This window comes from Dermacentor albipictus, unplaced genomic scaffold (genome assembly GCF_038994185.2).
Source record: "Dermacentor albipictus isolate Rhodes 1998 colony unplaced genomic scaffold, USDA_Dalb.pri_finalv2 scaffold_13, whole genome shotgun sequence".
NCBI lineage: Eukaryota > Metazoa > Arthropoda > Arachnida > Ixodida > Ixodidae > Dermacentor > Dermacentor albipictus.
This window is the reverse complement of record NW_027225567.1, coordinates 10,253,179-10,276,519: the sequence shown is the minus strand read 5'-3', so window position 1 is coordinate 10,276,519 and position 23,341 is coordinate 10,253,179. Positions and strand designations below refer to the sequence as shown.

Sequence of the window (23,341 nt, the reverse complement as noted above, 5' to 3'; positions counted from 1 at the left end):
CTGGTGTTCCAGGTGTCATTCGTTACGAATTCATTTCAGCCTCCTGAGCTTTAAACTGCTTGCGGGCTGTTATGCGGGGCAAAGCGCAAGATTTTCCCGTTCTTACAGCGAGGAAAATAAGGTGGTTAATTATTGTTGTATTTTGTAACAAAATTTTGCTCGTTGTCGCCAGCTTTTTCTTTTTTTTTTTTACTGATTTCTGTTCTAAGGGAGCGCCAACAATCTGATATGGCCTCGTACAAGCGAAACAGGTCTGATACCAGGTAGCTGCAGTTGGTGGGGCTAATTTCTTGGAATGCAGGTGCGGTTGTTGTCTTGTACCAAAGGGGTCCCTGATGATGCAGCTTTAAGTAGGGATGGTAATTTTATGTGCCCTGTCATGGTTTGTGCAACAACTGTACAACACCTGCACCTGTCATGCTCACCCTGTTATACGGCCTTTGACTGCACACGTAGTTTAACATTATAACTACTGCAGTTCCTCGTTTTCCAATGAGTGAAAGTTAAGCATCATATGCTGCTTGTTCGAGTGCTGTAAGCTATTGTTCTGAATGTTGTACGATAAATTTCACGACACAATTGGCCTGGTGTATTTTCTATTTCATTTTGAGAGGACTTTATATCTTCGCAACAGTGATGGCATGGGAAAGAACTACAGCCCTTCTCACTATAACATATATTTTGTTTTCAATGTGCAGGTGGTGAAGGGCAGGCATGTGCTAATCAGCCAGGCTATAAGCCCAGTCAAACGACCTCGCCAGTTGGTTGCCAAACGCGGCCAACCCAGTAGTGACCATGACAAACAAGACCAAACTGAAAGTGCAGAAGACAATGTGCTGCGTGCTTTAATAATATATGACACCAACACAGTGCTCTATATTGCTTCACAGGTTACGTGCCAAAAATGCGGAGATATTACAGCTCACTCGTGTTCTAGCACGGTGGGGGGCTCAAATACCGGCGGAAACGTGCCGGCGATACGGTTCTAATCATTCCCCGCAAAGCCTAATCAGCGGGAGCAACGGTAGCAATGGATCGCCACCGTTCAGCGGGAAATTTCTTGTTCTCATCCTTTGTCGCGTCGGTGTATTTTCCACTCGATCATATTTAGACGGGTAAACGACGAAGTTTGTCAGCAGTGCAGCATGCGGTTTAGAAACATTTCGCCGAGTTTCTGAATGTCGTACACCGCTTATACTGTTTGCCGCTGTTTTACCGCGTTGCACTAGCTAGGCAGCATGACGATAGAGTAACATAGTAAACGAGAAGAGTGGACACTCGAGCCGTTTCGCGGCTGAGCTATGGAGCTTCGCCGATTCCGCTAGGTGGCAAAGCACATCAAGAAAAATGCGGCTGTGGCTGCGGCTAGCAGCTTAACAGGCGGCACAACCCCTGGGCACGACCCAACACGTGCGAAGCCTAGTCAGGCCGTGCCGCCGCGCCGCCGGGCTCTTTCTGTAAAATGCACTTCAGCATCGTTGTTGGGTTCTTCTGCCAGTGTCAGCTTCGTCGCCGTTTCATGGTAAGGCCACAGCATATCCTTTTGCGCGTTGTTAACGATTTATTCTCTTCGCATTTCCTTATGTCACTGTTATCCGCATGAACGAGTGACGGCGGCCTTGCAGCCATGAACAGCCGCTGCCCATTTGCTACGCTGACTTTCATTTCGTGTTCTTTTTTTATGCGCAGCAATGAGCGGTGATGCTAGCGAAAACAGCGATGCGGCAGCGTCCGAGCTGCGAGGCACGTTCGATACAATGACGAAGTTAGAAAATAAAAGAAAATGGTTCGTTAAGAAGTGCGGCCTATGAACACATGCCGTTCGGGGCAGAGAGCTTTATGATACGCGCGGAGACTGCTGAAAAAGTATGGTGCTCTACTTTTGCAAAAGAAATGTAGCGATTTCTAAAGCGGTACAAAAGTGCAATATTTGCAGTATGGCAATAAGACACTCTCTTTCAACCTTCTGTATTAGGCTACGTGCGCTCGAGCATTGTTAGCTGTTCTGCATTCGGCTGAAGATACGTGTTTTCACGTTTTAATTATGTATGAAGTCGTTACCCTAGAAAGTTCCTTGTTTCGTAGCATTCACAACAGCGCTGCTTTAAGCAAAAAAATACGCATTGCATGAAGGAATGCAGCATCTCCATTATAAAGCTTTGCAGGCTCCAGTATTGCTTATACGAAGGAACGTAGCGTCTACATTCAATAGCTTTGAAGCCTCCAGTATTGCTTACCTTCTGTCGTTCTACGTATTGCAGGAATCTCCACAATTTCCTCAAAAAAACACTGTACAGCTAAAGAACATCATGCAGACTCAAGGGCAAAATTCCAAGTATCAGAAGGCAATTGCAAAGCTTCGAAGACAGCAGGTGAAGACCCCCAACACAAAGTGCTTAATTGCAGCTGTTTAATGACGGACGCACTGGTTTACACATTCGAGATGAGGATGTTGGTGCGTGCTCAATTATTTTTGCAGCCATTTTATTTCGGCACGCAACCATTCACGTAATTTTGCTACCCTAATTCCCCCTCCTTCGCCGAAGTATAAGAAAAAACGTCATATTTTCTTCCTTCTAAAACAATCCCATTATGAGCAAATTAATTTGCTGGCTTGTATGTGCAGCTTTATTTTTAATTATCTGAATAGTTGCAACACGTCTTCTATGTGTTTTTCTTGTGCCAAGGTACTGCCATCACGCCATTAATTTCCGACCATTCTCCATTATACCGGTGTCACACGACCACTTTCGATCGCGATCAAGTCCGATCCGGATCGAAATTCGCGACTGCTATGGCTCCATCGCGCAGCTTGCACAAAAGAACCAATTGCGACCGAGAAATTCAAATCGGATTGGGCTTGATTCCGTTTAAAAGTGCGCCGTGTAACACCCGCATTGCATGTCGCTGCTTCTTCCCGTTTTCATGTATCTGCCTCCTACAATCTTGCTGCAAAAAATTGTCTGCTATATTCGTGTTCTTCACTGTGCAGCAAGTTGATTTATATTTAAGGCAACATGGCACATTTATTTACGATACAACGTTTGGCATGAGGAACTAGAGGTACAATATCATAAGCGATAAAGTTCTACTTCAAGAGTTGGCATGATTATTGCGCTAAGTAACACCTTGAAACTGCAAATATGAATTTAAATGAAACTAACATAAAGTGAAACACGTGTGCGCGCTGGTCAGCGCAACATATAAACAGCGGCGGAACGCCTGCATGAAATCTCTTCATTTAAACAACGTTATGGGTCACACACAGAAAAAAAAAGAAAAAAAAGACGACACTGAAATTAGGGCCTCCGAGATTCGGCGGCGTGCGCGACCATCTTGGAGGCTGGTGCGTTTCGCCGATTCCGCTAGGTGCGCTGACAGCCAAAGTCGGCCGCAGGCGCCTATGGGAGTGTCCACTCTTTACGTTCACTAATGGCGTTTTTCACTGGTCGATCTGGAGCAGCCGCCTGAATCCTCGAGCGAGCGCTCGGCTTTCACCAATCCGAGTCTGCCAGTGGAGCGCACGAACGCTCCGCGGGAGATCACACAGGAAGTCTGCGTGCACGTGACACAAACCGGTTCCGCAAAGTATGCCCAACACAATGTTGTGCGTACCGACCGGGTACCGATTTCGCTTGAAGACGGAAGTGACGCCATGTGACGCGTTCTATTTCCGCCCGAATCCGCGTCTCGGCGGCGGAGCAAGTGAGAGAGATCCGGCGCGGAGCGAGTTGATCCGAAACGACCAGTGGAACGCGCGAACCCGCTCCAGATCGACCACTGAAATTCGGATTCGTTGCCGCGGAGCAAAAACTACTGCTCCGAATCGACCAGTGAAAAACGCCATAAGTTACTCTATGGCATAACTGCACCATTGCATCGTGATGTATGTTAAAGCTACTAAAGCTTGCAAGAATTGAAATTGTTGATTTTTTGCGGCCCGTTAAATCCTCGCACCAGCCGCCACGCACTTCATGTTTTTGCATCTATTTTATGCGTGTCTTCGCGCATGTTCAACTGCTGCTAGTTGCTTCATGCATAACTCTTGTTGATTATTTTGAGTAGCTAGGTTTTCCCCGTGCCTCGTTTGTAAAGGGTCTAAATCACGCTGTGTTTTATCGGAATGATACCAAGCAAGTGCTTCTTTAACCACTTTATTCTTTTCGCCCGAAGGCATCTTAGATATTGCGTTTTTTTGGGAAATGTGTTTAGAAAATAGGTAGTTCAGGGCGAGAACTGCTAATAGTTGCTGCATATGGCATTGTTGTTCGATTTTCGCTGAAAAGTTCGCGTCATGTTTGAGAAGTCGTCACATCTCGATGCTGTCTGAGCAGACTTAACACGCCGAGTGATTTGTTCTTGCATCTTAATTTTGTACTCAACTTAATCGTTTTTTATTATCCTTACGCCGCAGAGGACTAAACGCGGCCTTACCGGCAGCGCTCAGCTATTTTGACTGGTGCTGCTCTGGCTTTATCATGTGGCATCTCTCTCTAGTAACATTAAGAAAGAAGTACTGAGAAGTTAGTCAGTCTTTAGCTTTGTACATTTCCAAGCAGCTCCCTTGGAGAACTCAACATTGCAGCAACTGCAGCGGGGACGGCATTTCATCGGCGTATGCAGCAGAATTGCATCTGCGCTACAGCGCTAACACGCGCTTTTATTAATCCGTATGTTTGGCGACTTCGTTGACTAGTGTACCCGTTTCCATCAATAAATTTGCAATTAGTCTTCTTGAGGCGACTTTGACTGCACTTATTCGGCGATGTCCCATGTATTCATTGGGAGAAAGATCACAACGGCGTGTGCAGACATCGCACCATGCGGATTTGTTTGGCATAAGTCTACACTAACGACGGCTGCTTGTTATTGAGGTAGAAAAGCACCATTACGGCAAGGGTTGAATAAAAAAAGAACGATCGAGACATCGCGTTACTCAACAAAATTTAGCGGCGAGTTAACATGAGCTCCACTTCATGTAAACGGGGTTCATGACGTTTGTCTGCGGGATGCACCTGGCACGTATGTGGACCAGGTTGCCCTGAACACCGGTAACATTGCGTTCATAACCGCCCCATAGAGGCCAGCGTCTTCCTTACATGTGTCACTGCAGAACACGCAGACTGGCGCCTGAACAAAGGAGAAACAGCAGCCGCGAACTTCAGCCATCCTTGCTGCAAAGCGTTGTCGTCTGCTACTGCAACTGCTCCCGCGCGTCTGGGCCTATTCGATTTTCAGTTCTAGCAGCCAGATGGCAGCCAGCTATTTCCGGTCCTGAAAGGAAGTCACGTGGGCTGGGATCCCAAGACACGGTGTCCCAAGACAACCCGAACCAGCCCAAGGTTTGCAAGATCGAACGCCGGGACAGCTGTCAAAATGTAAACATGCTACAAGCATGGCAGCGCCCGGCGAGCCCGGCGAGGCCGGCGCGCGCTCGGCGTAGTCGGCCCATTTATGCGCTGCCAGCTTGAAAATATATAGTTGCATTCAAGGATACGAACACTTCCAAGCGATTTCGCGCGACTCGGCGCAGGACGCGCACTGGGCGAACCTCACCTTGTCCAGCGCAACAGATGTCCTCCGATGCGTCCGGTGACAAGACGCGAAATCGCGCGTAAGTGATTGTATTCTCAAATGCGATAGCTCGAGGGTCTCTGCTCGCAGTGATAACGTCGGCCACCGGCGACATTGATGAGTTGGCGTTGTGTCATCACTTCACAAGACATGAAAAAACAGGATATCGGGTACGTCTTATACGCATAAAATTTCGTGCCGACCTGCTTGGGCTTCGATTTCAGAAATTTTGTCATAGCTGATGGTGCTTCTGATTTTTACCCTAAGTAGCTGGGGACGCGGCTAGCGCCTGTGACCAGCGAAATGTTTCACACGAAAAACGACATTGGTCGCGATCATGAGAGCAATAATATACGTGTGTCTAATGTACGTGTGCGTATTACTCAACCAGTACATTCTTACATCAACGGCCTGCAGTTCGGACGCATATTGGTTTGGAGCTGCCGCCCAAGCATACGACGGAGAGACGGAGCAAACACGGGCTAGCTGCAACGCCTTCGCTAACTGCAGAAAAAGGAGATACCTCCGCATACATACGCGAGATATGTGAAAAGGAACCCCACCAGGAAAGACGAACCGAAAACGTACCGCGATATGATGTGAATGAGTGTCTACAACTTGCGTGGAAGACGATGCAGATAACATGCACGCATGAGAGCGCGGCGCCCTGATGCGAAGAAGCTTTGGGGACTCCCACACAAAAGCCAAAAGCTTCAAACGGTTCACTACTGCTCGTATCACACCGCTTCGCAATGCGGAACGGTGCGTTAGTACCTCAAAAGATAACGCTAGAAGTAAGGAAATCCGAAGATGACCGTAGACAGTTGGCTGAGCGAGGTACATTTAAGTCCTCAAGCGCCCGCGTTGCAATCTGGGAAGTCGCCGCAAAGATGGTGGCGAGCGCCCATCGCCTCTTTTATTAGTCTGCTAACCAGAGAACTTCCAGAGAACAGCCAGACTGAAATCGTCCTGGCAGGTTCTGGAATACCGCGGGTAGCAAGAACCGTCCAGCCCGAGCGAAAAAAAAAAACCGCCCGGCGGAAGTGCGTCGCGCGGTGGGCGGAGCAACCCGAGAAAAACGAAGACGCTCTGGCTGGCTCTGGCAGCCCGCGGGTAGCCAGAAGTGGAAAATCGAAGAAGCCCACGGAGGAAGAAGCCCAATGTTGGAACGCGCCCGACAGCGCCAGACATGCCGGTTGCGTCGTGTCGTTGGAGTATAGACGCCGGTTGTTCGCCACCGTGGCGTCGCGGAGCTCGATGCACGCTCGGGCGCGCCTTACGTCGGAATATATAAGCGGCATTACGGTGGGCACCCCCGCCCCCCCCGATTAGCCGCTATTGATCACATATTCCTTAAGTCTCAGTGTGTGTGTGTGTGTGTGTGCGTGCGTGCATGCGTGTGTGTGTGTGCGTGTGCGTGCGTGCGTGCGTGTGTGTGTGTGTGTGTGTGTTATGATCGACCGACAGGTCGATCATAACAGACCAGGTCTGTGAGGCGTTCAGGCGGGCTTCAGGCCGAATCGACGACATGCGTGTGTGTGTGTGTGTGTGTGTGTCAGTGGCGTAGCCAGAAATTTTGTTCGGGGGGGGCTACGCCACTGGCCCCATGTATATATATATATATATATATATATATATATATATATATATATATATATATATATATATATATATATATATATATATATATATATATATATGGGGCCAGTGGCGTAGCCAGAAATTTTGTTGTTGCATTTAAAAGAAAAAGTTTAATTCTAGTGACTACTGCTTTCAAATTTTTTATTTAGGTAGTCAATTCTTTATTAAAAATTGGCCAAATCGAAAATTTTCAGAAAACGAAGCTATCAAGTTTAAAACTCCGTGACTCAACAATTAAACATGATATCGCAATTCTCTGAATTGCATCTAATAGTACATCTACAGCGGAGAAAATGGATATGTTACACATGAATCTCAAAAAAATTCAGTATTGTGGAAATACGGCTTGTGCAGAACCCTTGTACACAACGTAATCAATTCACGTAAGATACAAATTGACATAGCAAACTTGCCCGCTTTGACTGTTATAATAGATGCCGTTTACAGAACCACAATGTCTGTTATTCATGCATAGCTATTAGTTTGTAAACGTCGTGCTTCTATATTTTCAAACTTTCGAATTTTTCAAAATGTTTTAAACAACATTCAGGCCCTAAATCGAAGTTGTGTTTCCAACAGAACTAGAATTTAACTTTCTCTCTCAAATGCAACGAATTTCAATAAAAGTGATTAGTAGGATTATCTAAGAAAAGGGTTTCTGCGTTTTACAAGTATCTGAATAGGCCGCGTCGGATTGGGCCCGAGCTAAAGCTTCCTCTTAAACAATTTGTCAAGGGATCAAATCCATGAATAACTGCATTGTCATTGCCAAAGATGCTGCAAACGAATTCTTGAACGCTACGCACAGTCAAAACAATAAAATACGTATTCTTTCATAAAAGAATGTACTCGTATGTGCCAAAAGTATTGCCCAAAATTACTGATATCAATGCTTCCATATTTTTGTCTATTTAAGTAAAGAAAATATCACACAAACTTTAGAACTATATCAGTTCGAAACCAGGAAAGCAGTGCATGCCACTGATATGAAAAATTAAAAGGCAATGAACTTACATTCTTGTATATATGCAATGGCCAGTGAAAAATCTCAATGACGCTGTAATTTGTTTTAATGTATTACGCAGAAGCAGCTGTCACCGGTCGTGTATCGTGAGTAATTGCACCGAAATCAGTCGCAACAGAGGGCATGTATAAAAAGCAGGAATTCTGCAAGATATACGAGGGCAAGTCAAATAAATGTGAGCCAACAACGGGGTGCTTCTTTTAAAGGTAGTCTTCATGAGAATTCAGACATTTGTCCCATTGACTAACGAGTCGCGTGATTCCCGTCTTATAAAACTCCTTGGGTTGCTGCTTCAAAAAGTCTGTATCTGGTTCCCTTGAGCTGTTTTTTCGGTTGCCCCAAAATGTAGAAGTCGCAAGGTGACAGGTCTGAGCTGTATGGCGGATGCTGCAGCGTTTCCCACTTGAACTTTGCCAGTTTTGTATTAACCACATAAGCGACGTGGGGACAGGCATTGTCGTGGAACAAGATGACCCCATTCGTCAATTTTCCACGTTGTTCGTTCTTGATTGCGACACACTGCCGTTCTGGCGTTTCACAATATCGGAAACAATTGATAGCCTCTCAAGATTTAGCAAATTCTATCAGTAATGGACCCTGACGACCGAAAGAAAAGTCAACAACACCTTTACAGCGGAAATGATGGCCTTTGCGTTCTTTGGGCGTGGTAAATTCGAATGTTTCCACTGTAAGCTTTGCCGTCGTGTTTCAGGCTCGTAGTAGTAGCACCAAGGTTCGTCCTCGATCACAATTGCAAACATGAAGTCGTCATCCTCATTGTGATACCCGATCAGATGAGTCAAGGCAGCGCGAAACTACTCCGTCTTCTCGCTATGGATCAAAATCTTGGGGATCCATTGCACACCAAAGAGCCGATAACCGAGAAGCTCATGAATTAAGGCGTGAACCGAACCGTGACTGATGTTCAGACGGTCTGCCAGTTCATCGATGCTTATCCTCCGTTCTTGTTTCATCAGCTCATGAACCTTTGAAATTGTGTGGAGGGTGATTGCACGATGGTTTTGGCCCGGTCTTGGAATGTCTTTACAACGTCCTTTAAACCGTTTGCTCCAACGCTTCACAGTGGTCAATGAAATGCCGTGTTCAACGTAAACGGCAGCCATACGGCGATTAATTTCTGTTTCGGAAATACCTTTAGCTGTCAAAAACTTCGCGACACCGAGCTGTTCAACTTTTGAAGTGTCCATTATGTGACGCAACCATATTCAACCCAGTGTATGAGAGCATTAAAGAACATTTATCTTCACACCTGCGTGTCACTTTTGTAAATGAGACATGCCGTTCTCCTACGCGCATGCCTCGCAGATAATGAACCGAACCATTATTGCGTGGTTAGGGTAGGCGCGCTTTCATTTGACTCGCCCTCGTACATTAGAAATGCAAAGATACAATGGGATATACAAATGTGAAAATACGGCTTGATAAAGGACAAAAAAGTGTCACTGGAAACATAGTTCACTGCATGTATACACAAAACATCGGAACAAGATATTTAAGTATACGTGTAAGTCTCCAATGAGTCTATGTATGTAAGAAAAAGTAACTGTATGTAATGCGTCAAACAAGGCAAATAAACATGTTGCACAATCATAGATTCACAGAATCCTAGATTCCGCCCCCATTCCATCCACTCCCCCCGATGTATTGCGTGCGACGGAAGGCGGCGCGCTTGCTCCCCGCTTTTCTCCTTTGCGCACACAAGTCTGAGCCACCATCGTCGGCTCACCCATTCCACCTCCCCCCCTACGCTTTCACTCGCACATACAGCATGCAGCGCGTGGTCACGATGTTATCACCCTTGGACTTTATACGAAACATGAGGGCGACGGCGACGGCAGGAATGCGCCTGGAGTGTCCATGTAATTGCTTTCGCAATAATACAATAAACGTATCCGGCAACTAAAGCGTCCCGTCGCCCATTACTTTCCTCAAAAGAAGTATCAAAATCGAACTTTCACCATGCGACAATTCGCTGCGCCGCAACAATATATTTTTTTTTTCTGTGAGGCGGAGGCACCGAAATGGGAAAAAAAAAACGCATAGGAAAGTATGTTGGCCAGAATCGAATGCCTACATCGGGCACCTAATGGGGCTACAAAATTAATACCGCAGAAAACATGAGACGATTGGCCCACTGAGAACCCTACGCATATTGCTCAGTATCCTACACCGGCGAAACAAGACTTTACGGAAAGGTTCCGCTCAAGGAACGCGGTGCAATCCTTCGAGTCCCCACAGTGATGGCGGCGAGCGACCATTGTTTTTTTTTCTCGTCTGCTAGGCAGAAAGCTTCCAAAACTCTGTCAGGTGAAAATCCGCTCGGCCAGAGCAAACCGAACGCCCACCGAAGTGCACCGCGCGGTGGTCGGGGCCGTACGAGAAAAACATATGCGCTCTGGCTCGCTCTGGCAGCCCGCGGGTAGGGTAGCGAGAACAAAAAAAATTGAAGAGGCTCAATGTGTTCTCGGCGAATAAAAGTCAAAGTAGAAAAAATAAATAAGAACGTAGTTACTTTGGCTGGCTTTAGTGTCTTGCCATGGTTGTTCTGGCGTAGGTTAAAAAAGTGTTGATATTTTTTTATGTGACATTACGGCACAAATGAACCACCCCAACACATCGTCTCATTGGACCTCGCTGCGTGCTTTGTCAACTCGTCTGCTAGTGTGTTGATTTGGCTTGTCCCGTTGTATGTTCCGATGTAAGACTTTAGAAAAGTCAATGGACCTTTGGCGTCAAATGTTTATAACAACATTAAATCAACAAAGTTCCGCAATTGAAAATTTAAAGCACAACTTTGGAAATGTCCATGCACGTTTCACATCAAGAGCTTATGAGATTTATACCCATAAAGTTCCGCAATTGATATCCATGCGCTCCATAGATTCCGTGGCCTCAGTGAGATGCCGCGGCGAGCCCGCTCACCATCAAAGCGCCCTTGAAACTTTGTGCTCGGATGGGACTGCTTGGCGTTATGTGACTGCCGGTGTATGGGCGTTGCCACGAAATCCAGCCCGAGTTCGCAATCTTCGCGGTTAAATGTCTTTTCGAGCGTCAAAAAGACATTCTAGACAAAATCCAGAGTGATTTCCGGCGCCGGGGGTCGCTTTGGTCGGTGGTGCATGGACAGCACGAAAAAATTTCGGGGGGGGCTGAAGCCCCATAAGCCCCCCCCCTGGCTACGCCCCTGGTGTGTGTGTGTGTGTGTGTTATGATCGACCGACAGGTCGATCATAACAGACCATGCAGGTCTGTGAGGCGTTCAGGCGGGCTTCAGGCCGAATCGACGACACACACTCCGAGCTGACACAATAGGGTGTAGGGCCATAGGGCTAACCAAAACGCAACAAGGCGCCCTCCCGCTCTCCGAGCTGACACAAAAGGGTCTAGGGCACACCAAAAAGGCAACAAGCACCTCCCCCCCCCCCCCCCCCCCCCTCTGCTCTCCACAAGCTGAGACAAATGAGTGGTCGGCACAAAGCACTACAACCCCACAGGCTCCAGGAGACGACGGCGACGACAACGGGACGGAAGAACGGAGTGGGAATAGACCGGAGCAGCCCTACTCTGCAATTCAGGCTAGGCTGGCCCACGTGTTACACAGACCGCTCGAGACTCAGATGAGAGTCACATCCATGTACCAATGAAGTGAATACAGCCTTTTCTACTCTTTTTCACCATCACTATACCCGGCTTCGTCATCATTTCCTGATTCCTGCGGTGAATGCCCACTTCACCCGAAGGAGATTATATCAACTGCTAGGCAGCAATGGGATATTCCACCCTTCGTCCTGGCTTCAGCAGAATGGTGAGCGCTTGACTTTCTTTGAGAATTTGATAAGTTTTAGCTCGTGTGTTTAATAAAACTGCAAATTATTTTCTGTACGTGCAGGCTCCTGTTCAAAGCTTCCTCACGTCACAACAGAATAAGGAAGTCCTCGTTTGGGATTGACCATGAATTTAAGCAAATGGAGAAAGCCAGAGTTGTTTTTAATTTGTGAGGAGCTGCGAATTGAGGTCGAGAAAAGGCAGAGAAAGCCGCAGCTTATTGAGGTGATTGAGAAGTGTGGGGCTCTTGAGGACGAAATTTCAGAAGCATGGGTAGAGATAGAGAGACGAGCTGAGAAAGCGGTACAAAAAGGTGCAGAAGATAGCCAAAGAGCTGAGTAAGCCGATCAATGAGCTTCAGAGGAAAGGCAATAAGCTGAGCAAATCGCTGCAGAAGAAAGAGAGCTCACGAAATAAAGCTAAAACAACTAGACGTGCAGCGGGATCTGGACAGGCAATCGGCAAATAACATCTCAATAAATGAAAGACGTTCAGGTGAATCGGAAGTAAAAATAAGGATTCTCATGCAGGTTGACGTAAACATAAAGGCGCACGTTGACATAAACGATGACATGGGATTGTTTCTGGTTACATTTCAACGAACCTGCGAGAAAAACGGGTTGGCGCTAGAAAGTTGGTCACAACAGATTCTGACCGTTCTTCTTGGCGAAGCAACCGAAATAATTGCAAGGCTAACGAGAGACGACGCAGATGACTATCGGAAAGTAGAAGCTGCGTTGCTGAGGAAATATCGGCTCTCATTGGAGGCTTTCCGTCGTCGTTTGCGTGAGGCAGCTAGAACATCGGGTGAATCTTTTCATGATTTCACTTACAAGTAAAATCAAATTTAATTGAGTGGCTAAAAGAGGAAGACGCGTTCGGCTATCACGACAAGGTCGTTGAGATAATATGCTTAGAGCAGTTCTATGGGTCCTTGATCGAAGAGATGCGCCTGTGGATTCATGATAAGGCGGGCGAGAAGGGCTTAGAACGTGTTGCAGTACTAGCGGACGGATTCGTCACACGTCGCGAATCCGAAAAGACGCGGATGAAGTCATTCACGAAATTCAGTAAAGAAGAAAATAGGCCACATTCATTTCCCTTCCCCCTTTCCTATTTTCTACATTTCAATTTCAACCACAGTTAATTAGCACGCTGCTTTCGCTGACTTCATTGTCATAGCTCTCTAATTTCCATCGCTGCCATTAGAACACTGCTAAAAAGCAGAGTACATGCGATTACTGAGGCTTTCCCTTTTTTTCTACTTGAAAGATGTTGATGTCCTCGTGGTGAGAATGTGAAGCGCCACATCATTTTTATTCATTCAGCTATAGAACCCTCTTGGAGAGAGATGAATAAAGCAAGGCGGGGGTGTTAACCGTGTTCGCACTAGTAATGTAAATGTAGGAAGAACAAACATCGCTCTAACGATATCGGGAAGATTAACGCGCACATGATTTACGAGGAGGAACACTTGTCTTCAGTAAAGCCACAGTGCGTGGCTTGAAAAGTTCTGTCATCGTGTGACCATGTAACCCTTTATTTCTGGGCCAGACACCATTGTGCCTATATATATATATTACCCTGTGATGTGGCGTGACTGCAGGAGCCAGTGTCCCACAACTACTAAATTATTGGCACTTTTAACACTTCTCAAACGAATAAGATAATCAACACATTCATTTCAGCTCGCCATTGTGCCCATCGGGCGAATCTGTGTCGAACGTGCTGTTTCGCGCAGGCAACAAAGAGTGGTCAGACGTGGCATGACCTCCAAAATCGGCACCCAAACCTCAAACGTTATAGTTTTAACTTTGTGGGATACGTGACGCTTCACCGTGATACGCGGAGCGGTAGGCCCACTGCACATGTGCGTCTTATACCACTGACTACCGCTGCAGGTAGTCGTGATTGCGCAACACCATGGCAACAGCAGGACCAGCCTGGACTGCTAAATTAATTAATTATTTATTAATGGTAAAATCAGCCCTCACTCGCTTCCATATCCCGCGGATGACATGGTGTTAATGGTGGTTTGTCGTTGTTATTGAGATAGGTGGTTTCTCTAACGCTCCTAGGCCTAAAATACGCCTGATGGCGCCGCAGCATTAGCGTTGGTGATGCATTTGGCGGTGCGGAACGCCCTAGTAGGCCACTTCTTCACTGCACGATTAATTTTATTCTACGCTCTAGCACGATATGCAATGAGAGTATGTTAAAATGGTGATTACTTAGCATTTCTGCCGTGGTTATGCGGTGATGAGGCGTAAGCTCACAGTAACAAACATATCACCTATCACGGTAATGTATCCCGCAAAGCTAAAGCCCTCTATTGTGCTGGCCAACACGTGATGAACAACACAGAGTGGTCACGTGCGTCTTGGCCACCGAGATTGGCAGCACGCTCATTGTCTCAGGCTCGTCCCACGTGAGCCTCGCGAGCCCTTTCCGTCGGGTGGAGCGCGGCTCAGCGCAGTGCTGAGCTTGTTCAGGAAAGCTGGCATCCAAATGCAAGGTAATTGGAAGTAGAAGTACACCGTCCTCAGTGCGTGCGGGGCGGAAGACATCACAGTGTTCGAGCCAATAAGCGAGCCTTTGCATTGTTTGCTTACAAATCGCTGGTGTGACAGAGATACGTCATAGGTTATCTGATTTATCGGGTGTCTTATCCTGCTTAGGAATAGCCCTAACTATGGACTTCTTCGTGTCATCTGGAACAGTTGATGTCATCCATGCATGATCGATACAGTTTAACGTATGCTGGAGCTGTGCGTACGTCATGCATATTTCGACGCGCCTCGTATGTTGGTGCATCCTGGCCAGACACTGTGTGCTTCTTTAGGGACCACCACTGGCAGCCATCAATTTAGCCGTTCCAAATGGGGAACCCATGCCCTCTGAGTCTTAGCACGCGTTGTTAGCCGGTAGTTGGCGATAGGAGAATCATAAAGTGGGGGAAATATTCGCGACGCTCAACAGTGAATTCCTGCTTGCTGTCGCCGATGCGGAACCGTATACGTTAAAGCAGATGTTTTATTTCTTGTAGCGTCTTTCCATTGCGCGGTACGTAGACCAGCGCTTCATAATGTTGGTGTGCTCGTTCAGCCGGTCGCATTATTCTTGCTATCGGCGTCTGCAGAGAACCTCCTTGCTTCTTTTTACAAATGCTGCGATGCCCTGTACTTAGAGAAGAGCAGTAGCTCGTTGTACTTCCAGTGGCTCCATGTAGATCAGATGTGCATTGCCGACTAGTACAGAAATTCAATAGGTAATAGTCAGGCATCGGATTTGTTCTCCTAGTTTTCATTATTTCTCGTTGCATGCTGTTGCATGAGTCGTTTAGAGAATTTTAGTGGAGAAAAAAATGACGGACGAGATGGAGACGAGATCGTCACAGGCATAGATAACTTTAAGGCACAATGCAGAGAAAGGCAGAATGCTAGCTTACCATACACGGTATAGCATATAAGTAGCTCTCACACGCTGGGTGACCATTTGTGGCTCTACGGTTCGATTTAATTAGAAATAACAACCATCATCGAGCCTAGCGTAAGTTTGCCTGCTCGACGTAGGGTAGCAGAAAGCGGTCACGTGTGTCACGCGCGGAGCGGCTGATGGCACGTGATTCTAGGAAGCGTGCCATCAACGTGAATTACATGTGAATTACATGCAAGTCTAGGTTGCGTCGCACTTACTGCTCATCTCGTCCGAGGTACTCGCGGTGACTTTGGGCGGGGGAGAAGATGCTCCAGGCATAACGATCTTGCCGCCTTCCATAATGGACGTCCGCTTCCTAGTCTGCAAGAGACACCCGCCCAACCCAGGTGTTGCGACGATATTGTGAGACGAGGTTTAGGCAGCCAGTCTCTTCTTTATTCTCTCGAGTGAGAGCCCCACCACCAGGCCCCAAAGGTATGCTGAGATTTTAGTAACAACGCTCGAGCACGGAAAATCCGCGAGGTTAGGTTGACCCATGTTGACCCATGGTTAGGTTGACCCGCATGTTGACCCATGCACCAACCGTTACTATTAGTAACGGTTGGTGCATGGGTCAACATTTCGTACCAAGCTCACATAATTATTCAGAGAGGAGCGACGTATATCGTTCGAGAATACTCGTATAATGCATCATTTGGGCAATGCATGTGTCTTAGGTTGTTAGACACAACCTCGTACGCGTGAAAGACCATTTAGAAAGTTCAAGGTTTCCTGTGGTAATCTACGAAATTCTGTGCAAGAATTGTGACGCATCCTACATAGGTGAAACTGGGAATTTTAAAAGAAGGATTGAGCAGCACCAGAACGATGTCAGAAACGGCAATGCAAGTTCAAACGCCTTGGCGGGTCATCACATGACTATAATAACCACGAAACGTCATCGATTGGGATGCTGCGAGCATAATCGCGACAGAGAAGCGCCTGTCTTCAAGACTACTATTAGAATCTTTACATATTCAAACGACGAGAAACGTGATTAAGCGGAAACGGGGTAATCTCCCCGAGATATACATGCGCACGCTGCGCCACCTAACACATAACTAAACGGCCCCTCCTGCACTCATTTTCATTGTGAACAAGAGACTCGTAGTGGTCCTGAAACGTCATCTTATATGTATTATTCATTTTAAACCTTAGGCGAGTGCCAGTTTATTTGACAATGTATCACTCTCGTCTAACGAGTTTTCGTCTAAATTTGGACTATAAGGTTATACAACCGTCCGGAAAAATACCAGCGCCGGCTGATTGTTATAAAGAACGAAATATTTGTAGATGTAGGCCACTGCACTGACAGAGAAAAGTTAAAGAAAATCTTCGCTAACACGGACGCATGGCTTCTATACGAAAAAAATAAATATCGCGCAACAGGCCGTAAGAAAAGGCGCCGGTCAATCGAAGAGTGAGTACATTATTAATGAAGGTGGCTGACCACTGACAAAGAGTTCAGGTCATGTATTCACAAAACTGCTTTCAAGAAAGACCTTTCCATCATTATCCGGCCTTCGGGCGTCCGCCACTCCTGATAACGATCGCTTCGATAACAGGACGAGCTCTGCCGCTACGACCAATCACAGACGGCGCCTACCTAAGCGATGTTTTGTGAATACGGGCGCTGGCGAAGGGGAGGGCCATGGTGCAGGATGACGTCGTGGATGAGGACGGAGGCGATGTCCGTATGGCGCAACCGATCAGCAGGTGTCACGGGAAGACGTGCCGTGTTGATGCAATGGCTCGATATAGGCATCAATAGAATAATGAAATCAGTATGAAGCGAAGCAGGTGTCTTCTGGCGCAGACGGAAGGTCTCATGCAGCGACAAACGGGCGGAAGAAACGATAAATCCAAGACTAGAAGAAACGGCGCGTGCAAGGAGCGATCGCCGTGCGCGAGTTCTTTGCAAGATCGTGGCCAGTAATAGGGGTGGTCGCAAAGTGGCTGGAGTTCGAGGCGCCTTTGGGCACACACACACACGCACACACACACGCACACACAAGCGCACGCACGCACGCACACGCACGCACGTAGGCGTACGCACACACACACACCGCTATACACCGATTGCTCTGGGAGCAGCTAGCACGCTCGGCTGGGGCAGCCTTTATCTGGCTCTAATCTCGAGTACGGGATCTTCATTGCTGCAAACCCAGTTGCAGCGCGGTAGGGACCAGTCGAATGTACTATTCTGTTGTCACTGGCTAGATATGAAGAAATGTGCAGAGGAAGAAAATGCAGAAGTTCGCATATGCGACGCCCGGCGGATCCGCGGAATGGCGGGACGCGTAGTCGGCTTCCTGATGAAAACGCCATAATTTATGAACATGTTACCGTTGAATGCAGGGGCCAAGTTAAGAAAACTTTTTGTACGTGGAAATTTATAACGGTCCTGTCGTCTTCACTAATTGTATTTTCGCTATCACGATTGAGTTCTGCTTGTTCTTGCGCACCTCTGTAGCTTACGAAATGCCGGGTGAACGGGCTCAGGACCCGATTTCCACAAAGCAGAGTGATCGGTAAAAAAAAAAGAGAAAAGAAAAAGAAAATAACAAATAAGCGCTGGTGGCAGAAAGCTGAATATTGTCTTTGCAGGTGACCTGGTGCGACGGACAGAACTTGAACGACAAATTACAAAGGTTGGTTAAGTACTCATCCAAATTGGCCAATACAATTTAATTACTGAGTTTGGGGCTTATGCCTATGCGGCATTGAGCAAACTGAAAATGTCCTCATACGAACGTATCTAGCTTTACCATTTTCCTAACAAGATTTGTCATCAAGCCATATCGACTGCTTACATAGAGGTCCAAATGAAGCGCTTGTTTATGCTTTGTAAGAGAGCTGATGCTATTGCGATGTACGTCATCATTTTGATCGCCGCGTTTGTGCAACAAAAGCCAGATGCGTCATCAGTGTATTTCGCGTCTGCGTACATGGATTGCTTTGTGCGAGGCCGAAATGCATGGAGAGAGGTGGTCATGCACAGGTGTTCATAAAGCTGGCTAGCAGCGCAGTACGGTGTTTGCTAAAACAGGACACGTTTAAAAAAAAAAAAGAAACGTGTACCATCATCAGTTGCAGAAATATTGATGGGCTTAGGCCGGAGCTTCTTACTCTGCTTGTGTGCTAGGTACAGATGCGTCTGCTTCCTCAAAAACGCGAACTTTTTTTGCGGCTATAATAGCCCCAATGAGAAACCTAATTAAATGTGCGGGTAGGAAAGACAAGAAGGCCTTTGATCCCGTAATGTGAATCGCCAAGCGTTGTGAAGTGTTATTTTAGTGCTAACGCACAAATGGTGGAGTGACCTGAGTACCGCTCTGACAGGCACGTACCCAGGGGGGGGCCCGGGGGGGGCCCGGCCCCCCCCCCCCGAAATCAAGTGGCATACCCCCCCCCCCCTCCCCACCCACGCCACCACTCCTCACACATTCCTAAAGCGCCGCCAGATCAATATTGAGACTTCGCAGCTGTTCATCGGTCAGCATTATGCTGCCTTTTTCACTCCTTTTAGATGGCGGTAGTTATCGCCATCTCTTGTATAGTGAAGGACAGTTTTCTCGTAGATTCCGCACCCGCGCGATTAACTCGAGATGGGTTCAGTTGTCACCATCTATTCAACCGTCACGCGCATGTTGCTTTTGTTAGTTCAACCTTCTTTGTTCGGGCTGATCCTGGGACCAGGAGAGGGATGCGGCTGTTGCTCAGCTCGTCTGTACTCTCATGGAACGAGTTGCGGCCGGAGAAAACGCCAATTCCGTTTAACTTATCCCTTTGCTTCATTGTTTCCTTGAGTTACGGCTCGCCGCGACGCTGGCAGATGCCCGGAACCATATACACGTGATATGGGCTAGATAAGGTGGGAAATGAAATAATGTGAAAGAGCGTCCATCATGGAACCCTGCAATAACCCTTAGACCCATAAGCAAGATGACTGTCGCCCGCTACCTCGTCTGTTTTTCCCTAACTGTATAGCACTTGGCAACTGGAAACAAAAATCGCAAGGAGTTGAGAGATTAAGCGATCTACTAAGGGAGAAAGCCAAGGCAACAACCAAACTGCAAGCAAAAGCGAATAATAAAAAAGTTAACCATTGTTTATGAGAATATTTATGAATCAACATCTTTTTATTTAAAAAGGAAGTAGAGAAAACGCCGCCGGAAGTGGAGAACAATTACTTGTTCAGAACGACACTTCTACAGTTATCGGTCGAACCGCCTCACGTATCTCTGCTGTGCTTATGGGGGTGTTTTTCTAACGTTTCGCAGTGAGCGCAGTACGTCTAGAATCGCAGAGTCCTGCGCTCTACGCGGTTGTATGGGACTGGCGGCCGCACAGAGTTACGCAGTTTGCGGAACTGTCAAAACTGATCAACAAGGCGAAAATAACTGATATTCGAAACTATAACATGAGAAAGACTGAAGAAGCCGCAAAAAATGAACGCAGCCTAAAATCAGTAAAAAAGAAACCTGGCATAGGACAAACCATGATGTATGCACTAAAAGATAAGAAGGATAATATAATCAGCAATCTCGAAGATATAGTAAAAGCAGTGGAAAAATTCTAAGCTGACCTGTATACAGTACCCAGAGGAGTCACGATAGTTCGCTTAGAAACAGTAATGAACAGGACACAGAAACTCTCCTATAACTAGCGATGAGGTCAGAAGGGCCCTGCAATACATGAAACGATGAAGGGCGGGAGGATAAGGTGGAATAACAGTCGATTTAATCAAAGATGGAGGAGACATAATGCTTGGAAAACTGGCGGCTCTTTATACGAAGTGTCTATCGACTGCAAGGGTCCCAGAAAACTTGAAGAATGCAGACATTATACTAATCCACAAAAAAAGGAGACGTTAAAGAATTGAACAATTATGGGACCATTAGCTTGCTCCCAGTATTATATAAAATATTTACCAAAATAATCTCCAATAGAATAAGGTTAACACTGGATTTCGTCAACCAAGGGAACAGGCTGGCTTCAGGAAGACATACCTAACAATGGATCACATCCATGTCATCAATCAGGTTATCGCGAAATCTGCAGAGTACAATAAGCCTCTCTATGTGTCTTATATAGATTACGAAAAGGCATTTGATTCAGTAGAGATACCAGCAATCGTAGAGGCACTACGTAATGAAGGAGTACAGAACGCTTACGTAAAAACCTTGGAAAATATTGCTACATGCGTGAGGTATTTGTTTGTTTGAACGAGGTGCGTAGGCGCCATCACTCCAGAAAAGAGGAGGAAGAAAGAACTGGGCTCGCGCTGTGAATCTAACTGGTCAGCGCATCAGCCGTTGTTGTAAATATAATCTGTAAATAGTTTCTTGTCTTACTGACTCGTCTTTCGCGTTAGAATATGTACCGAGGTTCTACAGCTACCCTACTTCTACACAAGAAAAGCAGGGAGATACCTGTAGAGAAAGGGGTCAGACAGGGAGACACAATTTCTCCAAAGCTATTTTCTGCGTGCTTAGAATAATTCAAGCTATTAAACTGGGAAGGCTTAGGAGTAAAGATCGACGGCAAATATCTCAGTAACGTTCGGTTTGCCGATGACATTGTTCTATTCAACAACAATGCAGACGTATTACAACAAATGATTGGAGACCTTAACATAGAGAGTGTAAGAGTGGGATTGAATATTATTATGCAGAAGATGAAGAAAATGATAAATAACCGGGCAAAGGAACAAGAGATCAGGATGGCCAGTCGGCCACTAGAGACTGTGAAGGAGTACGTTTACCTAGGTAAATTAATCAGAGGGAACCCTGATCATGAGAAGGAAAATCACAGAAGAATAAAAATAGGTTGGATCGCATACGGCAGACATTGCCAGCTCCTGACTGGAAGCTTACCATTATTATTGAAAAGTAAGGTGCGCAATCAGTGCATTTTGCCAGTGCAATATGTCCAGTGCCAATGCATTTGCCAGTGCATTTCCCAGTGCATTTTGCCAGTGCATATGGGGCAGCGACTTGAGAGCAAGTTAAGGACCACGCAAAGAGCGATCGAACGAAGATTGCTATGCATAACGTTAAGAGAGAAAGAGAGTGGTTTGGATCAGAGAGCGAACGGGTATAGACGATATTCTAATTGACATCAAGAGGAAAAAATGTAGCTGGGCAGGTCATGTAATGCGCCGGTTAGATAACCGTTAGACCATTAGACTTACAGAAATGGGTACCAAGAGAAGGGAAACGCAATCGTGGACGACAAAACACTAGGTGGAGCGATGAAATTAGGAAATTCGCAGGCGCTAGTTTGAATCGCTTGGCGCAGGACAGGGGTAATTGGAGATCGCAGGGAGAGGCCTTCGTCCTGCAGTGGACATAAAACAGGCTGATGATGATGACGATGATGATGATGATGATGGTGGTGGTGGTGGGTCCCCCCCGAAAAAAAATCCTGGGTACGTGCCTGCGCTCTGACGTCGCATTTTCAAAGTTGCACGTGTGTTTCGAAAGCAATTGAGCATATAACACCTCCGTAACAATACTGCGCCGACAACAGGAAGAGCAAGCGCCTGTTACAGCATACATATCCGTAGCTGCAAGAAGGCTATTGTGGAAAAGTCGCATCAGTATACGACACCGGTTTATGAACCGAATATCTTCCTTTTCTAACTATCATTCAGTATAGAACGCAAATACTGGCAGCCTCGCATAGTATGTCTGAGGATGAGCCCAGCTGCCTTGCAGCAGTAAGGAAAAAAAGTGAGCTGAACAGCGAAATGTTCTTGCGCATTAGAGTAAAAAAAAAAAAAGCAGCGCACGAAGCCAAAGGTGGTGCTCTGAAACGTGTCACTTTAGGCCAATTGATTACCATGCAACTTTTGCCGGATAGCACTTTAGTTGTCGACTATAACTGCATGTATCTTCTAGCTGTAATTTTCGCAGTTGCATCCATATACAGCATAGCTGCGATAGTGATGCCTGAAAATACTTTGCATGCGCAACTGTTCGTAACGAAGTCATAGTGATAGGATAGGACAGGTACTAAAATACCGCAGCTTTTTTTGTTGTTGTTGGGTTACTCACAATGTCAGTGATAAGTGGCACGCTAAGTTGAGTCCAAGAGAATGAGACGGAGCGTATACACGAGCACCTCCAGAAAAAGACGAATTAAAAAATACGCAGAATAACGCCTTCTCGTATGTGCGGCGACGCGAACACGGGCGCGCGCCCCGAACTTAAGGCAAGTGTGTCCGCTGAAGTTCGCTAAACTAATGCATTAGGTGGGCGCTATGGGGAGCTTTACCACCAGACTTATAGCTCATTCGGCTGGCCGCTATCGACGGCTAAGAACACATCGCCTGGTTCAATCAGAACGCCATGCTCCAGATCAGAGTGCTCGGAGGCGCTATCACCTTAAAGCTGGGAGCATGACTGAGATCCAACAGAATCCTTATCACGTGGCTTCTGTGATTGCTCTGCGAGCTGCTCAATGTCCGGCTGTGGCAGGCTTTCCCTGGCTGTAATCTCGAGAGGCCTCCCCATCGCTGCAAGCCGAGCCGGAGCACGGCAGGAACCAGTCGAATGCGCCATCAGCTATGTAAACTAAGTGACCGGTTGTGTCGGAGAGAGAGAGAGAGAGAGAGAGAGTGAAAGAGCAAATGCAGGGAAGTTAGCCAGAGCAGTTTCCGGTTGGCCGGGAAAATCCGTCTCGTTTTCGGCACACGGCACACAACTAAGAGAAGTCACACGTAGCACGTCATCCTTGATCGGCAACAAATTCTCCGTTGTCGCACGTGAGATG

At 46.7% G+C, this 23,341-nt stretch overlaps 1 protein-coding gene across 6 annotated transcripts in view; it reads right to left on the bottom strand.

Annotated features, from left to right (window-relative positions):
• The window catches only part of LOC135915709 (Na(+)/citrate cotransporter-like), a 212,088-nt gene that overhangs the window by 83,716 nt on the left and 105,031 nt on the right, over positions 1 to 23,341 (bottom strand). For all 6 annotated transcript variants that reach the window (XM_070528569.1, XM_070528571.1, XM_070528570.1 and 3 more), the window contains one exon: positions 15,781 to 15,883. In XM_070528569.1, the coding sequence (XP_070384670.1) occupies positions 15,781 to 15,883 (103 nt within the window). The remainder of the gene's footprint in view (positions 1 to 15,780; positions 15,884 to 23,341) is intronic.